This window comes from Plecotus auritus (assembly GCF_963455305.1).
Source record: "Plecotus auritus genome assembly, chromosome: 9".
Classification (NCBI taxonomy): Eukaryota; Metazoa; Chordata; class Mammalia; order Chiroptera; family Vespertilionidae; genus Plecotus; species Plecotus auritus.
The window spans coordinates 45,736,362-45,763,341 of NC_137783.1; the positions used below are offsets into that span (position 1 = coordinate 45,736,362).

General features: G+C 45.2%; 1 protein-coding gene across 1 annotated transcript in view; it reads right to left on the reverse strand.

Moving 5' to 3' along the window:
• PSAP (prosaposin) overlaps nt 1-26,705 on the reverse strand; it is a 35,283-nt gene extending 8,578 nt beyond the window's left edge. Inside the window, exons 1-7 of the mRNA XM_080641360.1 lie at nt 26,524-26,705; nt 7,210-7,343; nt 5,356-5,430; nt 4,676-4,801; nt 3,300-3,500; nt 2,767-2,910; nt 1,479-1,535 (exon numbers count right to left, since the gene is read on the reverse strand). Coding sequence (XP_080497486.1) covers nt 1,479-1,535; nt 2,767-2,910; nt 3,300-3,500; nt 4,676-4,801; nt 5,356-5,430; nt 7,210-7,343; nt 26,524-26,563 — 777 coding nt within the window. The 5' untranslated portion in view covers nt 26,564-26,705. The remainder of the gene's footprint in view (nt 1-1,478; nt 1,536-2,766; nt 2,911-3,299; nt 3,501-4,675; nt 4,802-5,355; nt 5,431-7,209; nt 7,344-26,523) is intronic.
• Between the last annotated feature and the right edge of the window lie 275 nt (nt 26,706-26,980).

The window sequence follows — 26,980 nt, forward strand, 5'->3', positions numbered from 1 at the left end:
AAAACAGGGATTTGGCTGCTCATCTTGCCTTTTATCCCAAGGGCAAACCTGCAAACAACCCAAACACCCAGCCACAGGGGATTGGGTATATAAATTACCTTTAGTCGCACAGTGTAATATTATGCAACCACTTAAAAGTCATTTGTACAAAGTATTTAATGACCAATATAATTTTAGATTAAAAATGCAAACTACTTGCCCTAACCGGTTTGGCTCAGTGGATAGAGTGTCGGCCTGTGGACTGAAGGGTCCAAGGTTCGATTCCGGTCAAGGGCATATACCTACTGGGGATGTGCAGGAGGCAACTGATCGAGGTTTCTCATCGATGTTTCTAACTCTCTATCCCTCTCCCTTTCTCTCTGTAAAAAATCAGTAAAATGTATTTTTAAAAAATGCAAACTACAAAATTTGTAGAATATAAAATATGACACCACTGATGTTTTTTTAAACCTCAAATGATTTTGAATTTGGGAAGTATTATCCTATTTTCAAAGAATGTATATGCAGTATAATTTTTACAATGAGAAACATTTTTTAGTTAGCTATGAGGAAGCACTAATCAGATCAAGTCACACCAAAGGCTTACTTTCTCCTACTATCGCTGCTGTCTTTGTAAGCTGCCGTAGAACAAGGTGCAGTGTGAGGTGTAATAGTCCCAAATAACCTCTATTGTGACTGGATGGAGTCTGAGTGGTTAGAGCAGGACCAGAGAGTACATCTTTTAGGTATTGCGAGCATTAAGGTCTCAACTACTCAACTTGGCTGCTGTAGCGTAAAATAGGCATTGCTATGTTCCAATAAAACTACCAAACAGTCCCTGGTTAGAGAATAAACTCAAGAACTATAGGCCAATCTCAACTAATCAGAAGCAAGCATGACAGAAAGGAAAAAGTGCAACCCACCCCTCCATCCCTCCAGGTTAGGCCTCAGGAGGCCAGAGCATGTTCCCAAAGGAATGATGCTTCAGACCACCCTGCTCCGTGCCAGTTTTCTGCATGAAGCTGGCTAGCTGATGATACCTCCTATCTCTGATCATGAAGGGATGCCCCTACCACCTGGATACATCAGAGCCAAGTGTGAGAGCTAACAATGCTGCAGAGTGTGGGACCCGCTCTAAGAGGCTGCAACACAGCGGTTCTCAGGCCTGGCCTAGCTACAGAGCAGACCATGCCTATGAGGCCAAGGGTGAAAGCCAAATGCTAGAAATCTGATGGGCAGCTCACACAGGCACAGCACATGAACATTCACAAGGTGAGGAGGCACCAGGGCAGTGGTGAGGGTGGTCAAGCTAGGAAAGGTAAAAGGGAGAGAGTGAGCTGCAGGTGCAGAGTCAGCTAGTCACAAAGGGCTCATTTTAGCCCAGTTTAGTACTCAAAGGTAAACAAAGGAAACTAAACTATATACTTTGCAAAATTCCTGGAAATCACAAAGTTGGAGATAAAGAAAAATGCTAAAGAGGAACGTCCCCTGCCACCTACCATGTGCATCATCATCTGGATAACAATGTCAGAGTACTGGTCGACGTAGTTCTTGCACTGGGGACAGAGAAACACACTGTTAGTGAAATTACCACTACAACACACCAAAAATCAGCATTTCCAACCCCAAAGTCGAGCCTTGTAAATGTCTGCTCTGGGAAAGTTAATTTATTAAGATGAAAGTGGCAATGTGGTTAATCTCTACCTTACAGGACAACGTGTGCAAACGGTACTTTGAAAAGGTTTACCAAAGGCCCTTGGAGATAAGGCCTTCCAGTCTCCTTTTTGCCCCAAACTTGCCCCAAAATCACAGAGTAGCAACTTATGAGTGTTGGGAATCAGAGATTACTTTTCAAATCCTTCCACACATTCTTGGACAGAATTATAAAGCTGAAATCCAGCAGAATCAAGTTATGATTTTCAACTTGCCTATTTTTACACACATCTAGGCATTTCCTGTAGACCCTCAGAGAATAGCTCTCGGAGAACAGGTCCTAACTGGAGAGCCTCCACAGGGAGAAAAGCAAGAATAATATGACAGCCCTCCATACTGGAGAAGCCCATATGCAAAGATACTGCAATGAGGCTAAGATTCCAGGCTTACAAGAGAGCAAGCCCTCAGAGAGGAGCCTCACTCCAGAAAGGTTGCCCTGGACCCCAGACCCACGTTGTCATTACAACAGCTCCCTGCTCCTGTCCAGCAGAGGCTTTTTCCTTGTCAGGTACTAACCTGGCATTTGGTTTTGCACACCAATCTCTTGAGTGTGGTTAATTGAACAGGGTCCAAGAAATAAAGCCCCCTGAGGGGCTAACAAAATGAGTTTCTGAGCCCACAGGACTAACATTCACAAGGTAAGGAAGGCATCCGGGTGAACCTCCTGCAAGCCAGCCGTGGGGCTTCCCACGGACAGCAACCCTGCTGGCTGTGGGAGAGCACACTTCGTATTATTAACATGCAACAGCCAGGCTTTTAGAAACAGGGCTGGAAGTGGTTCCAGTGTTTTCTTACATACATGATTACTGGGAGAAAAAGAAATCTTCACCAAAGTCGTCTCCTTCCACTAGTCTGTCCCACGAGTTTTGTTACATATACAAAGGCAATTACCCAACACGGAATGTAAGTGCCCACCACCTGTTCCAGCTGCCTTCTAGTTGGAAGGAATGGGACTTGTCTGAACAATCTTGTCCTCAGAGCTCCTAAGATGAACTTTAAATGGTACCCCAGGAAGTGAAGTTTTCAGGGTTCCCCCACTCCTGTCTCCAGAGCCCACAAAGAGACAAGGCTCACCATGTCAGCCATGCCAGGCCCCAAGAGGTCACACTTCTCCCGTGTATGTTCCACCAAGGCCTGCACAAAGGTGGAGTTGGTCCTTACAGAAGTCTGGATGTCGGTCACCATCTGGACGCAGTCCTGGCAAACATCCCCACCAGCCTACAGAGACGGGAAGGGGAGGCTGTCAACCACGCGCTCCTGTAGTCACTAAGAGGACTCCAATTCCTAGGAAAAGTGCCTCCCATGCTCGCACCTCAGCACTGGATGTGACTCCGAGCAGTGAACAATGTGTTTTCACAGACTCTAAAGTTGTCGACAGTTTTAAAATCAACTGGGCACAGATTTTAGTAAACTTAATAGGAAGGGGGGAAATGATTGCATATTTTAAAAACCCCAGTTTTTTAATTTAGCTTAATGTAAATATCCAGGTTCCTCAGCAACTGCATGGCACAACCATTTCCAGGCCGGCTGCTGCCAAAGCCCCCAGTTCAAGAAGCACACACACTCTAATCCAACCCGAATGAAGCCCGAGGCGAGTGCTGCCTTACCTTCGGCTGGGACTCTCGATGGGGGCCGCCCTGAGGGTAGAGGAGGAGGGGGATGTTGGCCATGAAGGGCGCCACCATCTCAGCCATGTCCAGTTCTGGGATCTTATTGGACTCGAGCTGCTTCTGGTGATTGAGCTCTGCCAGGTGCTTCTGAAGAGACTCGCAGAGACTGAGCGCGGAGCACACCTCCTCCGGTTGGCTCTGGTGGGGAAGGAAGTCCAGCTGGAAACCCTCTCCCCAGAGGAAAAGGAAACGGGCCACCTGGTGCCTTTGAATGAGTCCCCCTTCCTTCTCTCTTAGCGGGCCTCATGCATGCATACCCAGTTCACAGGCATCTCAGACTCAACCGCCAACCCACTTCCCCTCCATCTCTATTTCAGCAATGGCCTAAGCACCATTCTCCCTGCAGTTCAAGCCAGAAACCTGGAAGACATCCCTCCATCAATAAGTCTAGTCCAGTGGTCAGCAAACTCATTAGTCAACAGAACCAAATATCAACAGTACAACGATTGAAATTTCTTTTGAGAGCCAAATTTTTTAAACTTTTAAACTTCTTCTAACACCGCTTCTTCAAAACAGACTCGCCCAGGCCATGGTATTATGTGGAAGAGCCACACTCAAGGGGCCAAAGAGCCGCATGTGGCTCGCAAGCCGCAGTTTGCCGACCACAGGTCTAGTCCATTCATCCTCTAAAAACTATGCATCTGTCCATCTCCACTGCCTCCAGTACATCTAATGCCTGATTGTTCTGCCAACTTCCCCTCTTTCAGCTCCAATGGGTGGGATCTAGACCAAACCCTCTCAAAAAGGTACCTATAATCATGGCACCCCCTCCTGAAACCAAGGGACTTCCTGCTGCACATGGTCCCACCTTGGGACACTGGCCATCTCAGTTTTTTAAGCCCCTCCTCTTTGCTAGGGTCTTTCCAAATTCCTTGCTCATTGCTGAAAACCCAACCTCTGGCACATGGTTCACACACAGCAGATACTTATCAAATGAACAATGAGCTTCCTTGTAGCTGAACCCACAAGTAAATTCCCTGACTTACTCCTTAGGATAAAAATCACAGAAATGAAATGAATTGCTTGCTCAAAAGATCCCATAGGAGTTATCAAATCAGCACCTAGAGATGTATGCCAGTTTACACCCCTTCAGTAATTCTGTATGCCCCATTTCCTGTACCCTACCCAACCCTGAAAGTTACAGGCCAAGTGTTCTGCCTTGCCAGAGCCATTCTGGATGTTAGAACTGTAGTCAAGAGGCTGAGAAAGCCCACAGGTATGAATAGACTTGCCATTTTAATCACTATCTCCTGGTCTGGTACTTCCCTGGACCCCAGCACTGCCTGAAGGAAGACTTATTCTCCAGCACATACCATCTGTCCTTTAATCATGTCCAGGATGACTGGGAGGTAGGTGTCCACCATCTCCTTGCATGAGGCCGACATGTCCGGCTTAGGAAGCCAGTCACAGGTCTTCTCCAAGTACACGAGGATCTCTTGCTAGAGGACACAGGCAAGGGGCAAGTCAGCGTGCACTTTTCTACAAATGGGCTGAGAGCAAGAGGCCCTCGACAGCACCCAGAAGAGTGACGGCTGGAAGCCACAACCCTCAGGGAAGGGGACCTGGGAGCCGGGGGGTGGGAGCCGTGGCTCGTCACGTCAATGGGGCAAGAAGCAGATCCTCAGGCTGCAGTCTCTTAGGCACAGTGAGCAGAGACAGCCAGACGGACCCAAAGGTTAACAACATGTGACACAAAATCCCAATTGACTTGAGCACTGAACACCTGGGGACAGGGGGAGCAAGCTAGGGCCCACGGCCTGTTCTTGTAACAGCCTGTGGCTAAGGGTGGTTCTTACATTTTTCAAAGATTGGGGGGCAAGCAGAAGAACTATGCCAGAAGCAGTATGTGGCCCACAGGACTTAATTAGATCCTACCTGGACCTAGACCATTCCATGATAGTCACCCCCCCTCCCCTCTCAAGTCATAGCTTTTAGGTGACCAATCGTGTGGCCAGCAGGCCACCACTCAGTCACACACACTTGTGGCGCTTACCTCAGTGGCATTGTCTTTCAGCATGTTGTCAGCTGCGGTGATGACATCTTTGCACACGTCGCAGGGAAGGGATTTCTAAGAGGAAAGAATACGAGGGCGAGATCTGTATTTGTAGGACATAACTCGCACCACACACAGCTGAAAACCCCAGGGACGTGACCATGGCCACATCTGACACACAGGCACATCCTGGTTCCCAACCTGAACAGGAAGCACTCGGACGCCAGGGAGGAAGGGTTAGGAGTGACTGACCAGAATACTGCTTCTACCAGGCAGACACCCTTTTCTCGTACCCTCTACCCCTCAGCACCTTACTCAATGTGCACAGTACAAATCAAATTTCCTATTACTGCTCACAACGGCTCTGAGGAAACAGGCACAGAAAGGTGAACATCAGAGCAGCAGAAACCAGAGAAAATCAGTAAGGCAAAGCAACATCATGGGCCAGTACCAGCACCACAGAGTTACAGGGGGCAGGGAGTGAAGCAAGCCCCAGCCAGACATGGTGCATCTGCGCCCTCCCTCTGGAGCTGCTACCCACACTCCATCTGCCTTCCTCTTCCTGGTCAGTGCTGCATTTGAGTGGAAGCCATCGCCACTCTAGAGCTTAGGGACAGGACATGTCTTCTGATGAGCCTCGGCACCCAGGGGCCTGCATGGCCCAGGACTACAGGAAATCTGGTTGGTTTTCAAAGTTCTTGGGGAGCTCCCTATTTGAGATCAACCTATTTTCAACCCAGGAAGAAGAAAGTGACGCGTGTGGGTGAGACTGAAGAACACCTGTGAACTTAGCTGCATTCAGAGAAACCAAATGGTCAGGCTAATCATGTGCACGGGGCCATTGAGAGAGTCAGGCATCGTTCATGACACTGCTCATCAAGAGAAGGATCTAAAGTCCTCGATTGACACAATTAAACTTGGAAAGAAGAAGCAGTATTAAAAACAAGATCAGAAGCAAATTAGAGACCAAATCTGAAAGTAACCGTGGCCACGAGGGCAGTTTTCCAGTGAATTCAGAAAATATTTCTTAAAGAGCGGTGTTTATTATTTTTCTCTTACTGAGTTCTGAGAGCAGTGTTTATTATTTTTCTCTTACTGAGCCCCTGACGAGTTTTAGAACTTGAACTCCACTCAGTCAAACCTGGCCTGCACCACAAGGTACATTCCAGAGAGAGCCAAGAGCACCTTCTGCTGGTGCAGCCAGCAAAGCTCAGTGCCTCACGGGAAGGTTCGGGTCACAGGAAGAACACACTTGAGGTTTGTCATCTGAGTATTCCCCCATGTGTGCTAAGAGCCCACATGAATATGCTATATTTAACATTGTTTGGGTGAAAAAAGGCAGTTTGATTATAGCTGGAAATAAAATCTTAAATATCTACTAAAGTTCTAGGGTCTGAATCAGCGACCCAACAGGCAGCTGAGAGAGGCAGAGAAAGAAAACATTGAAAAGGCCTAAAAAGCTTATTAGCATCTAGATTCTGAGTGAGTGACCAGGATGAAAACCATCCTCGTGTGCCCAGTTCTGGGAATGGGGGCGGTGAACCTGCTGGTCCCTAGCTGGGTGGCGAGGTGGGTCCTGCTCAGAGGCCTGGAGGGCAGTAGGGAACACAGGCGTGGGCATGGGAGGACCTCGTCCAACTCTGTCACCGCGAGACTGGGTGACCTTGGGGGAATAGAACCTTAACCTCTCCAGCCTCCATTCCCTCAGTGAGAATGGTACACCCACCTACAGGTCCCTGCCTCCCTCGCAGGGTCACCGTGAGGAGCACAAAATGAGGCAAGAGAAAGTGCTTTGCAAATGGCAGTGGTTACAGACGCCACAAAGGGATGGAGCACATTGTTAAGGGCACTCACCACTGTCGGCTTGTTCCAGACGGTCTGCAGGCAGTGCTTCACGGCCCCGCAGTCGACTGCCGTCTTCACGTTCTGGCACCACACTGCTGAGCCTCTGGTGCATTCCTTCAGGCCCAGGACAGGGCTGGCTGCAGCTGAAAGGAAAACCATTAAAAATCAAGTAAATAAATTAAAGTAAAGGAAAACCATGGTGAGGAGGTGGCTCATTGTCCACACAGGTCCACCGCACTTGCTAACCCCGGGTTAAGGGTGAGCTAAGTCCTGGCATTTAGCACGACGCCAGCTTGGCCCCTCGCCCAGCTACAAGAAACGCCAACCAGAGGCACCACACCCAGACAAGGAGCTGCGTTGTCATGTAAGTCACAGGCTGGAAGGGACTAATATATCTGGTTCACTTTTTTCCTCTCAAACTATTTTTAAGCCATACTAGGGAGTATCAGACTTTTTAGTCTTTATAACCTTAAATAAACATGTCATGATGCAATGAAAGAAATCACAAGAGACTGATATTTAAATAGATTTTTAACTTCTGTAGGATGAAAATTAGCCAAAGTGTTTTTTTTTAATCTATAGGGGAAAACACCAAGATTCAGATCATTATTGCACAGAAAAATGATTCTTAATGTTCTAATAGGAAAATCTCTTTACAAACCTAATTGCATGAGTTTTTGCTTTTACACATAAACAAGTTTACTAGCAAAAAAGCAAGACCACATATCAAAGTGAACGTGTCCACTCAAAACCAGGTGTACAGCATCTCATCTACTATGACAGTGAGAAAAGGACTTGGGCAGGAATCACATGCACAGAAATGGGATTAGGAAAACAAAGGTTCAACATCACTAAAGAAATGCAGATTAAAGGTGCCATATTTTTGTTTTCTTATAACACTGATAGCAATGTAACTGGGGTTTTGTCTTATTATTTTTCATTTATTGATTTGAGAGAGAGACAGAGATGAAGGAGAGACAGAGAGAGAGAAGGAAGAGGAAGGGAAAGAGAAACACTGATTTGTTGTCCCATTTATTTGTGCATTCACTGATTGTGCCCTGACTGGGATTGAACCTGCAACCTTGGTGTATTAGGACAAAGCTTTAACCAACTGAACCACCTGGTCAGGGCCTGCTATTTCTTACTATACTAATGTATTTCATGAAATGAAAAAATATCCCTCTTTGAAGGTGGGCGAGGCGGGTGGGAGGTTATCAACCAAGGACCTGGTATGCATATATGCATAACCCATGGACACAGACAATGGAGCAGTGAGGGCCTGGGGCATGAGGGGATCAATGAAGGAATAAAGGGAACATATGTAATACTTTCAACAATAAAGATTTAAAAAAAAAAATTGTCCCAGGGAAGAACAACAAAAAAGTCCCTCTTCAAAAGTAATCCACTTCTGCTGGGTAGGGGGGGCAAAGGATGGAAAAATGGGGGACAGCTGTAATACTGTCAATGAAAACTAATTTTTTAAAAAGTAATCCAGGAAAGAACCAAGATCGCGGCCTAGGTATCAACACCTAAACTGCTGCCTCGCACAACAATTTCAAAACTACAACTAAAAGACAAAACGTCTATCACCCAGAACCACGGGAAAGCTGGCTGAGTGGAAGTTCTATAACTAGAAGGAAAGAGAAAAGAGCACTGAGACGTGCACAAGTGCTGAAAAGCTGAGGTACAAAGGCATGCGAATAGGGCTGGCGGTGGGCAACTGGGTGCACTGCTTTTTTCAACCCGAAGGGAGACAAGCTCCCGATTACTCCGAACTCCAGTTTCTGGGGAGACGCGGGGGACCCAAACTCCTACAGGGAGAAGCTGGACTGTCTGCCATCGGGTCGGAAAGTGAGGGTGGCTTTCTTGCAGAGGTGCGCGCAACAATCATTGTTTACTGAGCTGCGGCGCGGGACGCGGGGACTTGGAAACACGGAGACACAAAGAGGGCTGACTGGCAGCCATCGCTCTTTGCCACGCCCTAGCCTAGTGACTCCCTGAGACCCTGCCCCGCACAATCTACAAACCCACCCAAGCTCCACGCAGCGGCTTTTGCATATAAATGGTCTGCCCTATCGCAGCTTAACCTAACAAACTGCAGCTCTGGTCAGACAGCTCCAAAACCTCCAAACCCCAAGCAAAGAGGAGAAAACTGTAGTTCTCGCTGTAGCTCCTGCTGGGTGGCCTCAGACAGTAGCTGACCTGCACCCCATTGGAGATCCAGAAGCCAGTGTACCTAGTGGTCAGTGTGAGACGACACCAGATTTCAACTACTCACACCCATAAGTGACACATTCAAGAGGCAGACTAAGTGAGCCCTAAAGCCCCAATGAAGCAAGTCCCGCCCCATAAGCGTGTCTCCAGCACAGCAGTTCTTCCATTATAGACACAGCGGGTCCTCACAGCCAACTGGCCTGGAGGTCAATTCCTCCCAGTGTACCAACAGCAATCAAGGCTTAACTACACCAAGACTTTGCACTCAGCCCACAAAGGGGTGCACCAAGGGTGTCCACCTCAGGTGACAGGCTGAACCACTGGTCACCTACCACAGAAAACCACTCCATCAACACAGGGAAGCAACAAAATGTGGAGACAAAGAAACATGTCACAAATTAAAGAAATGGAGGAAAGCAAACTACTGGACATAGGAGTTCAAAACCACATTTATAAGGTTACTCAAGAATCTTCTAAAAACCGCCAAGAAACTTGATGAGACCTCCGAGGAGCTTAGTGAGACCTTCAAGAACCTTAATGAGAATGCAAAAAAAATGGAAAAGGACCAGTCAGAAATTAAGCATACACTGTCTGAAATAAAGAATATACAGAAATTCAACTGTAGATCAAAGGACCCCAAGAATCAAACCGAAGATCTGAAATATGAGGTAACAAAAAACACCCAACCAGAAAAACAGAAAGAAAAAAGGATCCAAAATATGAAGATAGTGTAAGGAGCCTCTGGGACAACTTTAAGCGTACCAACATCCGAATTATTGGGGTGCCAGAAGAAGAGAGAGAGCAAGATACTGAAAACCTATTTGAAGAAATAATGACTGAAAACTTCCCCCACCTGGTGAAAGAAATAGACTTACAAGTCCAGGAAGCGCACAGAACCCCAAACAAAAGGAATCCAAAGAGGACCACACCAAGACACATCATAATTAAAATGCCAAGAGCAAAAGACAAAGAGAGAATATTAAAAGCAGCAAGAGAAAAACAGTTAGTTACCTACAAGGGAGCACCCATATGACTGTCAGCTGATTTCTCAACAGAAACTATGCAGGCCAGGCAGGAGTGGCAAGAAATATTCAAAGTGATGAATAGCAAGAACCTACAACCAAGATTACTCTACCCAGCAAAGCTATCATTCAGCATTGAAGGGCAGATAAAGAGCTTCACAGATAAGAAAAAGCTAAAGGAGTTCATCACCACCAAACCAGTATTATATGAAATGCTGAAAGATATTCTTTAAGAAGAGGAAGAAGAAGAAAAAGGTAAAGATAAAAATTATGAACAACAAATACATATCTATCAACAAGTGAATCTAAAAATCAAGTGAATAAAAAAATCTGATGAACAGAATAAACTGGTGAACATAATAGAATCAGGGACATAGAAAGGGAGTGGACTGACAATTCTCGGGGGGAAAGAGGTGTGAGGGGCATGGGAAGAGATTGGACAAAAATCTTACACCTATGGATGAAGACAGTGGCAGGGGGTAAGGGTGGGGTGGGGAATCAGGTGGAGGGGAGCTATGGGGAGGAAAAAAAGAGGAACACCTGTAATAATCTGAATAATAAAGATTTAAAAAAAAAAAAAAGTAATCCACTTCTAGTCCTAGCTGGTTTGGCTCAGTAGATAGAGCATAGGCCTGCGGACTGAAGGGTCCCAGGTTCGATTCCAATCAAGGGCATATGCCCAGGTGCGGGCTCGTTCCCCAGTGTGGGGCATGCAGGAGGCAGCCAATCAATGATTCTCTCTCATCATTGGTGTTTCTCTCTTTCCTCTCCCTCTCTGAAATCAGTAAGTATGTTTTAAAAAATACATAAAAGTAATCCACATCTAGATATACATTTCAAAGAAATGAGCAATTCAATAGGTAAAATATGATATGCATAAATATATTTAGTTTAATTTACAATACTAAAAAACATAGATGCAACTTAAACACAAAAATAGAAAAACTAATGACATTCTTATTAAAATATTAAGTAGCTATTAAATATAAAGGTAATGTATAATAGAAAAATTCAAGAATATGTTATATGAATTATACAAAAATCAGAAAAGAATAACAAAGCAGGGTGGTTAGCTGAATTATTATTAAACTCCCAATGTTATGTATGTATAATTTTCAAAAACCTATTTTATAAACTACCTTAAGAGTTCCTATTGTTTCTTAAAAGAGGTCTATGGTATCCTTGATTGTGAAACTGAAAATGGGAAAACCTCACTAGGAAACAACAGATTACATCAGGCTACATGGAGATGGACCACTGTGCAGGGGCAAACTCCAGCAGACAGCACAGTGGTTCCTACTGTCAGAGAAGACAACCACACAGCCACCTAAAGAATAGATTTACAACCTCAGGAGTCATGCACACGTTGCAAGCCGAGAGAGGGCACGGTAATTCTACAGACACACAGGTGCGCGCACACGCACAGTACACAACCATAGGTTAGGTCAGTAGGTGCTCTCCTTTCAGGAAAGGGAGGGAAAGGACTGAAATGCTATTACTACTAGCTGTTCAACCAAAGCTACAGTTCCAAAAACCACTCACACAGACTGAGTCACGGGTCCCACATAAAGCTCAAGCCAAGTTATCTGCATGCACCCGTTCAGAGACCAGCAAATGCATTATTCATTTGCTGCCCGGGTTACAGCCTTCTCTGCTCCTTGGAAGGCAAAATCACCACCACAACCAATTCACACACTCAACTAGCCACATTCCAAAAGCTGGTGGTTTGAAATTTGGTTTCCATGGGAAAATGTGCCAGATTCGAAACAGTACTAAGCTCCCAGAAGGCCCAGGAAAGTTCAGTGAGCCAGCAGGGCAGTGGCGGACAGCAGATGTGATTTCCTACGATGACCCAATGCACACTGACAGAGAAATAACTGTGTGTCCTCGGGATCGGTAAAGCGAGGCTGAAACATAAGCCTGGTGAACACCAGTGAGCTACCTCAGGTGCTCATTTGGGGAGCTGATCTGAGAGGGAAGCAAATAATGGGTCAGAATATGGGAGAACAGAAATTGTCCCCAGAACATTTATTTTTTTAATATATTTTTATTGAGAGGGAGAGGGAGAAATAGAAACATCAATGATGAGAGAGAATCATTGATCAGCTGCCTTCTGCCTCCTGCACACACACACACCCGCCCCCGCCATGGGGATCAAGCCCACAACCCAGGCATGTGCCCTGACTGGGAATCGAACTGTGATCTACAGATTCATAGGGTGACGCTCAACCGCTAAGCCACACTGGCCGGGTCCCAGAAAATTTATTTGTACACAAAATCCTCACACCAATTCAGGGGGCTCTCAGGCACCACAACCCCAGCTGTGCACTGAAAGCTCTGGAGGCAAGCATGGTTTTTCTCCACAGAAGTGGGAAAGCAACTGAGATGAAGTGGATTACCAACTCCACTCACTGGGCCAAGTTCAGACCTCCCCTCGGGAGACCAAATTGAACAGGTGTGTGCTCTTTGACCCCGCAGTGGGAGAGACAAACCCTAAAGCAAAACAGAAAAGCAGGGGGCCACATACACAAAGCAGCAAAGACACTGACTGCCTAGGGGAGCTAGAGGTGGCTTCTTTGAACTGGCACCTAAAAGATGGAGACATCAAAGACTGGCTAAGTGGAGAGGACACAGGGAAACTGCTGAGCATTCCAAGGCAGAGCAGTTCTCTTCGTCAAAGGGGAACAATTCTCCTTTGTCTTTTCAAGAGTGGGGCAAAGGGAAGTGGCAGGGGTCAGGCTGCAAAGACAGACCTCGGGCACATGGGAAAGACATCATCTGGCACACTCATCGCCGAGTGATGAGTCCATCCCGTGGGAAATAACTTAAGTGTGTGTCTTCACAGGCCGGGCATGATGGGGCACGATGGGGCATAAGACTGAAAGGAGACTGGAGATTCAGATGAGGAGGCTCCTAACTACAATGAGAGGTCATTCCAAAATGTCCAATCCAGAAGAGGTGGCAGCAAGGGCTGACAAGCTGACCAAAAATTCCAAAAGAATAAGAGACGGGAAAATGAAACTCACAGGTTTCAACTGAAACATGAAGTCTCTTAGGCCAGTGATTTTCAACCAGGGTGCCACAACAAGTTTTAAAACATGCAATGCCTGACCATTCAGTCAGGGGCACTGATCTCTTTCCCCTTAGATTGTCAAATTAAAAAGTGACAACAGCCAACGCAACAGCCTTCCATGCGAATGCCCTGTCTTGAACCATAAACGTAAATAGACTTGCATCTTATCTGTCATATCACATAATAAGGGTGGATTTGATTGGTTAATTCTTGGTACCAGAAATCCTTATGTACAACCATGAGTTCTTAATTTTTTAAAAAAGTCACTTTGAAGCAAAAAGGGTAGCTAATTACTATTACCCTTTTTTTTTTGTAAATCAATCAAAATTAAACCTATTTTTTTGTTGTTAGACTGGCAAAAGTATATTTTTTGGTGTGCCACAGAATTTTAGTAATTAGCTTGTGTGTGCCATGAGATGAAAAAGGTTGAAAACTGCTGTCTTAGGCTTAGCAAGAACCAACAAACAAGGATGGAGGTGGTCAGAAGCTGCGCTGCCCTCGCCAACATGCGTGGCAGGCAGGGCACAGGCCACAGGAAGGGCAGAAAACAGCTGCGTACCTTGCTTCCCGTGAAGTGGTGAAGCACAGAGGGTTGGGAAGGTGAGGGCACATGACACCACTCCGGAGTTCCCTGGAAGACTGGAAGTGTTCAGCTGGGAGAATGTTTTGGAGGTAGACAGTCACTGTCAAAGGTGTGGGACACCTACTTACCACATGAGAGCAGATCTGTTCTGTGTGGTCTCAGACCCCAGACCTCAGAGCAATGAGCAGAGATTAGGGAGGCAGACCACAGTGTAAGGTAAGGAACACATTTAACATCCTCAGGCACATGAAAAGGGAATGGCTTCCCTCATTAAGTGATGAGCTCTCCAACAGCAGAAGCAACCAAGCAAAACAAAATGCCCAACCCATGAGGAACTAATTCTATGTAAGAGGGAACCTGAGTGGCGAGCGAGGCCAGAAGACCTCTTAGGAGCTACAAGTCTTAATTCTTAAATAGTGAAGCAAAGGACATTTTCAGGATGCATACATACCAAATATATAAAAATACCCTAAACCACGTTCTGCGGAGTAATTTCTCAAAACGCTGCCAGCAGAGGTTTCATCTCTATTCTCGCCCTCCCACATTCTGCCCCCAGATACCAACTTCCTTCTCTGAGGTAAGTGCTGAACTCTAAGAAAGTTCTTAGAATGTCTGCCTGACCCCTGGAGGCTTCTGATTAAATGTGTCATGTTAAGACATGAACACTACTCAGTGAATCAAGCACTATGCTTCTTAGTTGAAAGGCCTGGCATCGGGCCTTCAGTGGCAAAACTCTGACAGGCTGAAATGAGAGAATGTAGCATTTCAGAGATCTGAAACCTACAGGCGAGTTTCAGGCTGTTAAGACTGGCTTTTTAAAAGACTTCACTCGTGCCCTAACTGGTTTGGCTCAGTGGATAGAGCATCGGCCTGCGGACTCAAGGGTCCCAGGTTCGATTCTGGTCAAGGGCATGTACCTTGGTTGCGGGCACATCCCCAGTAGGGGGTGTGCAGGAGGCAGCTGATCGATGTTCCTCTCTCATCGATGTTTCTACCTCTCTATCCCTCTCCCTTCCTCTCTGTAAAAAATCAATAAAATATATTTTAAAAAATAAATAAAAATAAATAAATAAAAAAAGACTTCACTCGTATTTCCCTGGGGAAGGGGTGGGTGCTCTGTTCCCTTTTTACTCTCCAGGCCTAGGAGAAAATAAACCACTCATTTCACAGGTAGGTCACTTATCCAACACGGGTTACAATGGAATTTTCCTGTATGGAGAACGGCTGCCACGCCGCAGGCTCTGTGGCAGCTCGGGGAAAACACCTCAGTAGCCTGGGAGGAGGGCGAGTTCGGCAGGGCCGAGTGTTTTAGGTGCTCCTAGGAAGACTTCTTGTGAAAAGGAACTAAACCTGGAGTCTAGAGTGAGCCTTCTAAGGCAATTTACCCGCCTTCCTAATTAAATGTGGCACACTGAAAAGGAAATAGGATCTGGCTCCAAATGACCCTAAACAATGCACTGTACTTCAGAGCTTGTTTTTCTTCTGTGAAATGAAGATAAAGCCACTGGTGTCAGTGAACTGTGAGAATCAAGATAAAATTACGCACTTTCAAGCACCAGAATACTATCCCTCCCCACTATTATGCCCTTACCATCATCTCTCTGGTATTCTGAAATGCCATTATCATTATAATCATCATTATCATCATCTGTGGTAGCAACAGGACCTTTCTCTGACCCAGAATAGGTGCTCCACAATCAGCTGAATCAGGGCTGTTCTACTTGTTTACACTTAAGTAATTAAGTGGCAGCTCAAGGACCTGGAGCGCTGCACTGTATCCCAGCAACCTCCGAAGTGGCTGGCACTAAATTCAAGACCCAGGAGTCGCAGGCACACTGTAATGAGCCCAAGAGCCGATACTGAGTACTAGGTGCTTAACAAGAAGTCCTGCATGAGCAAGAATGAGAGGTGCCAGCAAGCACCCACAGTACCACAGGTGAAATGTTTTCAGTAATTCATGAAATTGGAGCTACAGGCCGATTTTCCTCTGATCCCAATAAAGCTGCCGTAGTTCACATTATTTCTGGAACCCACCTTAGAAGCCTCTCCTAGACTAGAGAGCTGAGGAGGCAACATGGCAACAAGACTGCTGCCTGAGTGTGGGGGTAGACAGACCTGAGTGAACCCCCTGCTCTGCTGGCCTCCAAAGCCCAGACCCGGACAACTTACTTGCACCACAATTGCTTGCAAACTGTGGAAACTAGGAGTGCCTTTTCTCAGGAATTCTGTGAAGATTCATGAGAAACTGCCCAGTAGCTACAAAGCTCAAGTGTTTGTACATAACTGCTAACGGTGAGCTTGAGGGGAAGGACGACCAAGGAGAGGCATTCACATTCTCATTTTTATTCTGTGGCATAATTTAATTTCCCCCTTGTTACCTTTAGAGTCAGAAAAAAAATAGTTCAACTTTGCAATCTGTATCAGGGGAACAATTATTGCCCAATGTGGCAGAGACGACAAGGTGCTCCCTGTATCTATTCTTCAGTCCTGTCAAAGGAACAACAGACTTAGCTACACACACAGCTGCCACGATTAAAAACATTTCCCAGCCGCTTTCACAGCACGCTCCGGCCATGAAACCACGTGCTGCTGATGGGTTGTTAGTAGAGGTTACCACACCTTTAAAGACAAGTGTGATGGCTGGACCTTTAGTAATCATGATGGACCATGAAGAGGGATGAGACCTCAAGGATGCAGAGCACAGAACTACAAGAGGCTCCGAGTTCTGGGAGCAGAACCACCAGCCTCGCACTGGACTGTCAGCTCCTAAACCCTCTATGACACATAGGAGCAGTTCTATTGTATTTAAGCCACTACTATTTATTCTAGGTCTCTGTTGTCTGCAGGCAAACCTAAGCCTAACTAAATACCAGCTTGATCATCTACCTCATCCACCAGAAGAGTCTCCAAACGTAAGTCTTTACTAAGACATGCCTCCAATGAGGCTATTTAAAAGCCCTTGTATAGAATGTAATTACTAAAGATTTTGAAAAGCAACCTCACAATGAAGAAGACCTTTCCTAGAAGGTATATGTTATGCTCTATTTCTTAAGTCAGTCAGTCTTATTTTAGCCATACAACACATGTTTTTCCTTTTACATATTTTAGGTAACACATACTAGATGCTGTTCAAGTCTAGCTACCAATGAAAGGGTAACAGAAAATGCATGCAGTCTCCTAGCACCAAGGAGCAGAGCAAATATTCCAAAGGCAGGGATCTGCCCTCTGAGTAATGTATCACCATGACAACAGGCACATTGCTAGGAAACCAAGAGAGACTACCCCAGGAGGGACAGCAGCTACCTCAGGTCCCCTGCAGTCAGACATTTCAGATCCCCTAAGAGCAAGAGATAAAGCAACATGGGCTACCTGATCAGAGCTGGTGTCACAAGTACCTTCTACAGCAAAGAAGGTTTTGGAAAACATTCTGTAGAGCAGAATAGAAACATTGCCCATTTAATCATTTAGAACAGCACACCTGCAGAGGCCACTGCCTTGAACTGGAGAAAGTAAGGTCCAAATAGTCCTCTTATCACAAAAGAAATCCATGGCACTAAGGCACCTGCTCAGCTAGGCTGCCATCCAATCACCTCTGGCCCAGATAAGCTATTATTTCTGTTATGTAAGACAAAGGTTCTTTCTTCCCTGCTTCTCCTCTCCCACTACCGCCTTGCTTTTTTTAATTTTCCTCACAAGCCAGATCATTTTAAAACAAGAAATCTACGTGGGAAAGGATACAGAGTCCTCAGGCAAATTACCTTGTGCAATAACTGAGACACTGAGGGACAAGAATGCAATCTTCTTATACTGTACAAGAGTCATATCATGTGGCATAATTAATTTGGGAAAGAGAAAATCCTATTTGTTCATTCAGGAATACTCCAGTCCAAAATAAACTCCTGCTAGCCAAGCTCTTCTTCCAACGTGTCATCCTATCAGGTGATGAACAGAGGTGAACTTAAATCACCTTAGATAAGATGATGCCACAAGTAGACCATGAAGGAAGTGGCCCCTGGCAGTACTCACTAGGGTCAAGTGAACAGGTACAGGCAGGGGTCGAAGGTTCTAGACCCAGCTCAGGGTGCTGCTCAGGAGTTGATGCAGTGAGCCAGAAACTGGCACGGGCCCTACCCATCCCTGCCAAATGGCAGGGTGGTCTCAACACTTGTAGAAGAATACCCTAAAAACGATTTTATGCAAACCCCACTAAGGAAATTCAGTGTTACAGGCTTGCCCCACGTGATCGTTTATGAATTAAAGATTCAGATACATGTGTGTCTACTATACACGTCACTTTTGGCATACATTCTGATGCAGTTGCTCTGGATTAAATCAATGTTAAGCAAAAAAAAAAAAAAAAAAGCACCTAGAACAATGCTGGGTACACAATTAACTCTCAGTGTTAGGTATTGCAATGCCTGTAGTTCCCACACATCAGCTACACCAGTGGCTCTAAGTGTGGTGCAGAGAACCCTAAGGGTCCCAGAGATCCTTTCAGGGGGTCCATGAGGTGAAAATTCTCATAATACCACGAGAAGTTGCCCTTTTCCCTCGTTCACTCACAAACGAGGCATATGACAGTGACACTGCAACAGACTGAATACAAAAGCAGCTGAGAATCCAGCTAGGTGTCATCAAGATTGCAAAACTGTAAAACAAGCCAATCTTTTCCCTAAATGTTTGTGTCTTAGGAAAACTTACTTCATAAAAATCACATTAAATGTAATGGGTTCATCATTATTTCGAAAGGGTTTTATAAAATTTTGTCAGCTTAATTTATAAGATGGTAAATATCGATAGATACAGCTCTTTGAGGTTCCTCAGTAACTTAAGAATATGTAAGGCTCCTGAAAATGAAGCACTTGAGAACCACTGAGTTAACACTTATAAACAACCAACTTCTGGAACAAAAAGGAGGGGAAATAGCTTCCTCAATTTATAACTGGTTCCTCTTTCAGATTTATCTCAAATCAAAGCCACCAGGGTTATGTAAATCATGTTAGACTCCTGTGTCCCTTCCACCCACTAAAATCCCCTGCACCGTTTCAGGGGTCCCTCTAACCTGGACATGAACTATTAAAAACGCCAGAAGTTCACTTGAGCCCGAAGTCACCTCTGATTTGTCAACTCCTAAACACGATCTCTTAAAATTCATGTCAGTAAATAAAAAATGCTTTACTTGTGATAAAGACGTAGCACTATTAACATTTAAGTGTCCTGCACACCAACCCACCAGCACTTCCTGAGTTGAAGTCTACGTGGCTACACCTCACACCATGGTCAGCAATGCTGAGCTCTTTGTGCCGAGCACTGCTGTACATGCTGCCGATACAGCAAGGGGTCGAGGCAGCAAATAAATGTACCACAGTGCCAGGCAGTGTTAAGTGCCATGAGGAGAAATGAAGCCAAGCCAGAGAAGAACAAGACTAGGGCAGGATGGCCTGGCCACTGCAGACAGAGCAGTGGGGAATCCGATTAGGCAACATCTGAGCAGAGACCAGAAAGGAGGGAGCACACAGCCTGGGTTATCTCAGACAGGTAGAGTACAGAATGCAACGGTTCTGAGAACAATAAGGCGACGGGGCTGACAGCAGCCCTGACCTGACGGGAGGGAGGAGGGAGAAGAGAGCTTTGAAAGGCAGCCAAGGGCCAGATGTCATGTGATGTTGCAGGAGAGCATGCCATCACACTGCTGAAGGATAAGCGATAACCAGAAGACGGGCCAAAAGAATTCTCTATAGTATTTCCTTCTATCTTATTCATGAAGTTTCTGCCTACAATGTAAATTATTTCTTTTCAAAAGCAGTATCTATCCAAATATAGCCAGAACTCAATTTAAAATTTAGAAGTGTCATTAGAATTCATCTCACTTAGGGCTGGCTAAATTGACACATCTATACAATGAAATACTCTGCAGCTACATTTTAAACAGTTGGAGGTAGGAGGAGATTAGGAAGATATGGCACTAAGCACAATGTGGTAATCTGGGTTGGAAACTGCAACAGAAACATGCAATTAGTGAGAAAATGGATAAATTCCAAATAAAGCTTGCACTCCGGTAACATACTGTCCTGGTGTTAATTTCTTCTGACAAATGTACAGTGGTTCTATAAGATGTGCACACTAGTGGAAGCTGGGTGAGGGGTATGTAGGAACTCACTGTGCTATCCTGGTAACTTCTCAGTAAATCTCAAATTATTCCAAAATTTGAACTTTTTTTTCTTTTTAGCGAGGTAGTAATAGGATCTAGTATCTAGATTAGCATGAAATGACCTCTAAGAATAAATAAAAGCAGAAATGCTAATAAAAACCACCATTTACGCCCTGACCGGTTTGGCTCAGTGGATGGAGCGTTGGCCTGTGGACTCAAGGGTCCCAGGTTCGATTCCGGTCAAGGGCACGTACCTTGGTTGCGGGCACATCCCCAGTAGGAGGTGTGCAAGAGGCAGCTGATCGATGTTTCTCTCCCACCGATGTTTCTAACTCTCTATCCCTCTCCCTTCCTCTCTGTAAAAAATCAATAAAATATATTTTTAAAAAAACAAAAGAAAAAAAAACTACCATTTACTCTTCAAATTGGCAAAATTTAAACTCTGATGTCAAGTATTAATGATTCAAGTAAAAAATGCATATTTTGTGGGAATATAAGTTGCCAAAATCATTTTAAAGAGTAATTCAGCCATTTCTAGTTAAGGTGAAATATGTACAATCCACAACTAAGCAATTCTGTTCCTAGGTATATCCTCCAAAGAAATGTCTGTCCATGTGCACAAGAATAGTGACAGAAGCAGTTTGTAACAGAAAAATAAAACAAATGGTAATAACCCAAATGTCTATCAACAGAATGGAGAGTAAGTATGATATAAATGGAATATTATTTTGCAGTGAAAATGAAACAGAGCTATACGTTATCAACATGGATGAACCTCACTAGCCAAGAAAATACTAACCCTAGAACATATACAATATTTGTAAAAAAAAATTTTAATAATTTTAATATATTTTTATTGATTTCAGAAAGGGGGAAGGATAGAGACAGAAACATCAATGATGAATGAGAATCATTGATTGGCTGCCTCCTGCATGCCCCACACTGGAGATTGAGCCTGCAACCTGGGCATGTGCCCTGACCAGGAATCGAATGAACCCTGATCTCTTGATTCATAGGTCTATGCTCAATCCCTGAGAGGCCCAGCTGTAAAATGTTTTTAAATATCCAAAACAATACTACACACATTGATGAAGGTTACTTTGTATCTATAAAAGTATAAGACCTGCAGGAGGCAGCTGAACAATGATTCTCTCTCAACATTGGTGTTTCTCTCTCTCCCTTCCTCTCCGAAATCAATTAAAAAAAAAAAAAAAAAAAAAAAAGCCGAAACCTGTTTGGCTCAGTGGATAGAGCATCGGCCTGCGGACTGAAGGGTCCCGGGTTCGATTCCGGTCAATGGCATGTACCTTGGTTGTGGGCACATCCCCAGTGGGAGGTGTGCAGGAGGCAGCTGATCGATGTTTCTCTCTCATCGATGTTTCTAGCTTTCTATTCCTCTCCTTTCCTCTCTGTAAAATATCAATAAAGTATATTAAAAAAAAAGACCTGCAGGAGGATGATAAACACCAGTTCCAGGAGGGTGGTTATCTACAGAGGGAGGTGGGGCAAAGAGAGGGTGGTGGTTAAACAGACTTACCCTAGGAATCACAATTAGTAACAAGAGGCCTAGAACCTGAGAATTCAGGTTACCAGGAACCAGCCCTGATCTGCTGGGCTGCTCTAATAAAAACCGAGTTTGGCAGCCTATAGTATAGACTCCCACCTCCCTCCTAACTGCTGACTATCTACCCTGGTTTGTTTTCCTGGCCCAGTAATTATGTCCAGCATACATATTTATGGCAATTTAATTTTGTTTTATTAAACTTAAAACAACCTTTGAAATGCAAGACAGCAGGAGATACTACAAAATCAAGGGCAGAGAAGGGTCACTGTGCTGGTGGGACAGGACATTGACAAACACAATACTCTTTTCACTCCTGGTATAGCAGCAAATCTTCTAGTATTCCCTACCTAAGCCCTGTCATACAGTGATTTACTGAAGCCTCACAGCAACCCAATTAGACAGGAATGACTATTACAGGTAGGTAAGCAGTTCAAGTAACCTGTCCCAGGGTACACAGCTACTGTCAGCAATGTGATAGTCTAACTTCTATTCCATAGTTATCATCTCAGCCTCAGCAAAAAATTATAAATTCCACAAGAAACATGAACTTTGGATAGATTATTTTTCAGTGCACAGGCCATTACACAAGGCATAATTCAGATTATTTTCTGGAACTTCATGGAACAAAAAGTAAAGCAGTTAGTACTTCTGCAACAGTTAAATTCTTTACCCTAATCACTGTATTTATCATTGTTTTAAAATGGTGTGTTTTTGTTTTTTTTTTTAAAAGGCAAGGTAATTAGCCTTCTCTTCTGTTGATTTAAAGAAAATCTAGCCCAGCCAGTGTGGCTCAGTGGTTGAGCATCAACCCATACACCAAGAGGTTGCTGGTTCAATTCCCCATCAGGGCACATGCCCAGGTTTCCCACTCGACCTCCAGTAGAGGGTGTGCAGGAGGCAGCCGATCAATGTCTCCCTCTCATCGATGTTTCTATCTCTCCCTCTCCCTTCCTCTCTCTCTAAAATCAACTTAAACAAAGAAAAGAAAATCTAGACCTTCCTTTTTGGTGGCAGAACCAAACAGGATCCAGACAGCAAGGCTTACAGCCTGACGTCTGTAACCTAGAATGCCCAAGGTAGAAGACTGCCTCCAAAAGCCATGGCTCAGGAGTGGCTTGCTTTGGCCTTGAGAGCTTCCCATGCCTTATTAGGTGGTTCCCCCGTCCCCCCCCCCTTTCCCCAACAACAAGTCTGCCCTTCCTCTTCCCCATTGTCAAGTTCGGGCCTGGCATTCCATTGTTTCAAATACCAAGAAAATGGAGGAGCAAGTTCAAGTTCTCCTTCCCCTAATCTAGAAAAACCCAGATCACTCAATCCAATATACCCTTCAACTCTCATAGGAGGGACAGGATACAGCTTGTCAAATGTAATTCAAGCACTTACCAAATCCTTGCTTGGTTAATACAAATAAACCCTCCTGAATTACATTTTCAGAGTAAAACTGATTACTGGTTGAAAATTGATAAACGGGGTCTTTATCCTAAATTCCTGGCAGGTGAGAACTGGAATTCTGTTGATATTCAGCAGACTATGACATAAATTGCATCATAAACAGCAGCAGCGATCAAATGAATATACAGAGGGTGTCCCCCCAAAATGTACAAACATACTTTGAATTATATAAAGGCGGTGTTTATTAAAATACATTTCCTTTTCAAAATTGAGCTATCAGCTGTTAAAAGTGTGTACACATTTTTTTGGACACCCTGTTTTTGTTCACAATACACCTAGCATCCCTAGAGAGCCTCCCTGCCTGTCTTGGGCAAACACCATTCAGCTGGCTAGCCATTCCACAGGTGCCAGCAGCAGGGGCAGCTTGGCTTCGGAGGGCACGTACCACACCATGCCACGTGCTTTTACACATATCACCTCATAACACTGAGCTAGCCTTTTCCACTGGAGGAATCACCCAACAATATGGCCTTACTGTAAGATTCCTTTATAAGAAGTTCAAAAAGAGCAGCTGAGTTTTTACATCTACGGCGCTAAAAGCTAACAAAGCTGTCTCCTTTGGGGCAAGTAAACAGGGTAGTGAATGGACAGTCCTGGGGGCTTCTGGGTGCTGCTCCCGCTCTACTCCTTGACCCTACTCCTTGACCCGGGGGCTGCTTATGGCAGGGGTGTTCACCCTGTGGTAATTCATCAAGTAATACACTTAAAATGTGTATGTTTCCTGGGGGCAAATGACAACCCAGTGCGTTTGTAAAAAGTTAAGAGGTTAGTATTGATGGAAGGCTAGGGAAAGAGCAAGCAGTCGGGAGCCCTGGGTTCTGATCCTGACTTTGGTGAGTGGCCTATGATTTGGGAGAGTTACTTCTGAGGGCCTCAGTGTCTTCATTCCTTACAAAGTGGGGAGATCAGATACTCTCCAATTCTCTCGGCATACCATCACTTCCCTTTATTTTTCAGGTAGGGAAAAGGAGGGACAACTAGAGGGGTAGAAAAACAACTCAAAAGCAAATGTCTCCACCACGAGGACATTATCAAAACACAACCTATAAAGCTTCTCCAGATTCAGAATGACACTGCACTCCATACGTTGGAAAGGCAAGTTCTAAGCACCTCCAGGAGCAGATGGCGGCCGCAGCCACGATGCTCCTTCACTAACAGTATCAATATTACTGGAGCCCTAGCTGGTGTGGCTCAGGGTATAGAGCGTCAGCCTATGGACTGAAGGGTCCCAGGTTCCATTCCAGCCAAGGGCACATGCCTGGATTGCGGGTTCGATCCCCAGTAGGGGGCGTGCAGGAGGCAGCCGATCAATGATTCTCTCTCATCATTGATGTTTCTATCTCTCTATCCCTCTCCCTTCCTCTCTAAATATCAATAAAATATATATTTTTAAAAAAAAAAAAAAAATATATATATATATATATATATGACTGGAAATTTTAGAAATACATTTCCAAAAAAGTATGGCCAGAGCTGTCAAGGCAAGTCAGTGTTTATTAAAATACATCCATACACTGTGTTAGCAGCATGACCTTGGCATAACCCTAACGGCCTGGCAGCAAGGTTAGAGCAAGGCCATTATAGCACACTCCCACTTACCCAAGTATGCAGGGAAGCGGGCTTCTTGGCTTAGTTAATATTCTGGTTAACCATCTTCCCATATCAACCAGAGAATTTTACATTGCCAAAGAATCAATTCAGTTCCTTTTAAGTGATTTGAGTGATTCAGACCTCTTAAAGGTCTCGTGAAGTGTGACTCACTGCATTAAGAACAATTGTTTAATGAGGGGGGGGGGGCAGGGGGACTGTTCTCAATCAGTATAGAAAATTTAGAGACTAGCATTTATTTATTACACCAACCATAAAATAACAAGCAGTATCAACCCGAGAAATAAATTTTCTTCAGGGACTATAAAACCAAAAATCGTTCTTTATAAGCGGTTCACCTTTCATCATCTACAAGTAAAACAAGTTTAAGAGCTTGGTTTAAGGTTAAGAACACATTCTTGTGAGTTGCTGAAAGCGAACATGAGGAAAAACATCTTCAACCTACTTCTTCTATTAAGTATCTTAATTCTTTTGTTACTGTTTATTGAAATTTGGATGGCTACATGATACTTAAAATGGAGATTAGACCCTATATTACATAGTTAATACAAAGAAATTTAGGCTGGCCCTAAAGATCAGATTTCCCTCAGTGGACTATTATCTGAAAACACCCAAATCTGTTTGTAACTTAAAAGTCAATGTTATATAAATTAAAATCTGGCTCCTTAACTATCCACTTATAAACTGAAATCTGGTTCTGACACTATCAAAATACAGAAATGTGATTAAGCAACCCAATCTCACTACTTTCCCTTTACCGTGATGATTTAAATGGGGTTAAGATGTGTGGGCAAGAATTAGGGGAAAGGGAAGGTCAGGTGACATGGGGAGGGCACTAGGGCCCCTTCTAATTCCAGGAAGACTGTGCTGCTGGTACCCAGGCGTTGCCTTCGGAGCCTGTAATGATTTTTAACAACCAGTATTATTTCAGGGCAATAAACAGGTATACGAATACTCATGTGCTCAACTTCTCCCATACTTACGTTTTCCCCAAATGTAGGCCACTGCTAAAACCGGCCAATGGCTGTGCAAAGACATTTTAAAGCATGTGAAATGAGGGCTCCATTGCAAAATCATCCGGATCATAAACACCCCATCTTCAAGATGTAGGGTCAAGAATACATATATGGAAAGATAAACATCAGCACAAGATGGTATAGTGGGCTTTTATGCCTCCTGCAACTTCAATGCTCTTAAAAACTGGGGCAACTGAGGCCAAGGGCCAGTGTGTCCGACTGGATGGGGCTTCATTCCATCTCAATCACGTGCGCCCAGCGCGAGCACAACACGGCAGCTGCTGCGGTAGGGCTCACCCCCATAGCTGGAAGGGCAGCCTGGCGGGGGAGGGCCGGGCCGCCCCAGCCGCCCTGGGCACCAACTGGAGCCCTGAAGGAGATGCCGCCCGCCTCACCGCCTCCTCCCGGGCCCAGGCTCTAAGCGGCCGGCCTGGGGCTTCTTCGCCGCCTGCCTCCCAGCCAACTCCCACAGCCCCTCGCCTTGTAGCAGGTACCGGCGCGGCGCATACGCCTGCGCAGTGCGCGTCCCGCGCCAAGCCCAAAGGGGACCCGAGAGGCAAGGCCGGGCACAGCCGCTCCGGAACGCGAGGGCCACGTTCCGCTGGGGACACCCTCCCAGGCTGGGGGTCCCAGGTCTTACCCGCGCCCAGGAGGCTGGCTAGAAGAAAGAGAGCGTACATGGCGACGCCGGACTCCGCAGTCTGCAATGCAGGGCGTCAGCTGATCTCGGGAATATAAACCTGCCCAGCCCCGAAGCCGCCTACCGCGCAGGCGCCAGCTCCGCCCCGCCCGGGCCTGCCCAGCCCTCCCGCAGCCTGACTCAGCGCCTCGCAGGGCGCCTGCGCAAAGGGAAGGAGGGAAGGCGGGGAGGAGGGAGAGGATGGGAGGGAAAAGCGGGGAGAAGAACGTGTAGTGGAAGAGAAAGGAGGGGTAGTCAAAATGAAAACTAATAATTGAATAAGTCAATGTTTGGGATTATATATAATATATTTTTAAATATATTTTTATTGATTTCAGAGAAGAAGGGAGAGGGAGGGAGAAACATCAATGATGAGAATCATTGATTTGCTGCCTCCTGCACGCCCCACACTGGGGAT